At 23.0% G+C, this 495-nt stretch overlaps 1 protein-coding gene across 1 annotated transcript; it reads left to right on the top strand.

Moving 5' to 3' along the window:
• Positions 1–377, top strand: LOC112213549 (regulator of microtubule dynamics protein 1-like). The gene is made up of 2 exons (XM_024370385.2): positions 1–88; positions 123–377. Coding segments are annotated over exons 1-2 (231 nt in total). The 5' UTR covers positions 1–86; the 3' UTR covers positions 352–377.
• Positions 378–495: the final 118 nt, after the last annotated feature.

The following is a 495-nucleotide window of genomic DNA, read 5'->3' as shown; positions in this document are numbered from 1 at the left end:
ATATCACTTATAAATGTAGATAATAAAATTGAATATTTTTATAGGATAGCGGTGATATTGAAATTATATGGCGTTTGTGTAGAGCAATATATAAATTGCCTAAATCGTTTGTGTAGAGCAATGTATAAATTGTCTAAAACTGTGAGTGAAGTGGATGGAAAGAAATTAATTTTCGAAGCTTATGATTTAATACTTGAAGCACTTGAGATAAAAGAGGATAATTGGGCTGCACATAAATGGGCATCGATTCTTCTTAATTCTAAGACTCTTTATGAAGGAGTAAAAGCACAAATAAAAGAGTCATATAATATTAAGAAACATATGCTGGTATATTTCATGATAATATATTAATATACATATATTATATATATAATATATATAATATATATAATATATATAATATATATAATATATATAATATATATAGTATATATTATATATGTATATGTATATATACTTATAAATATTTCATTCCCTGACACAATGTCAAGCAAT

This window comes from Bombus impatiens, unplaced genomic scaffold, assembly GCF_000188095.3.
Source record: "Bombus impatiens unplaced genomic scaffold, BIMP_2.2 scf_0754, whole genome shotgun sequence".
Lineage (NCBI taxonomy): Eukaryota > Metazoa > Arthropoda > Insecta > Hymenoptera > Apidae > Bombus > Bombus impatiens.
The sequence above is the reverse complement of the archived record's forward strand: the minus strand, read 5'-3'. Positions and strand labels throughout refer to the sequence as shown.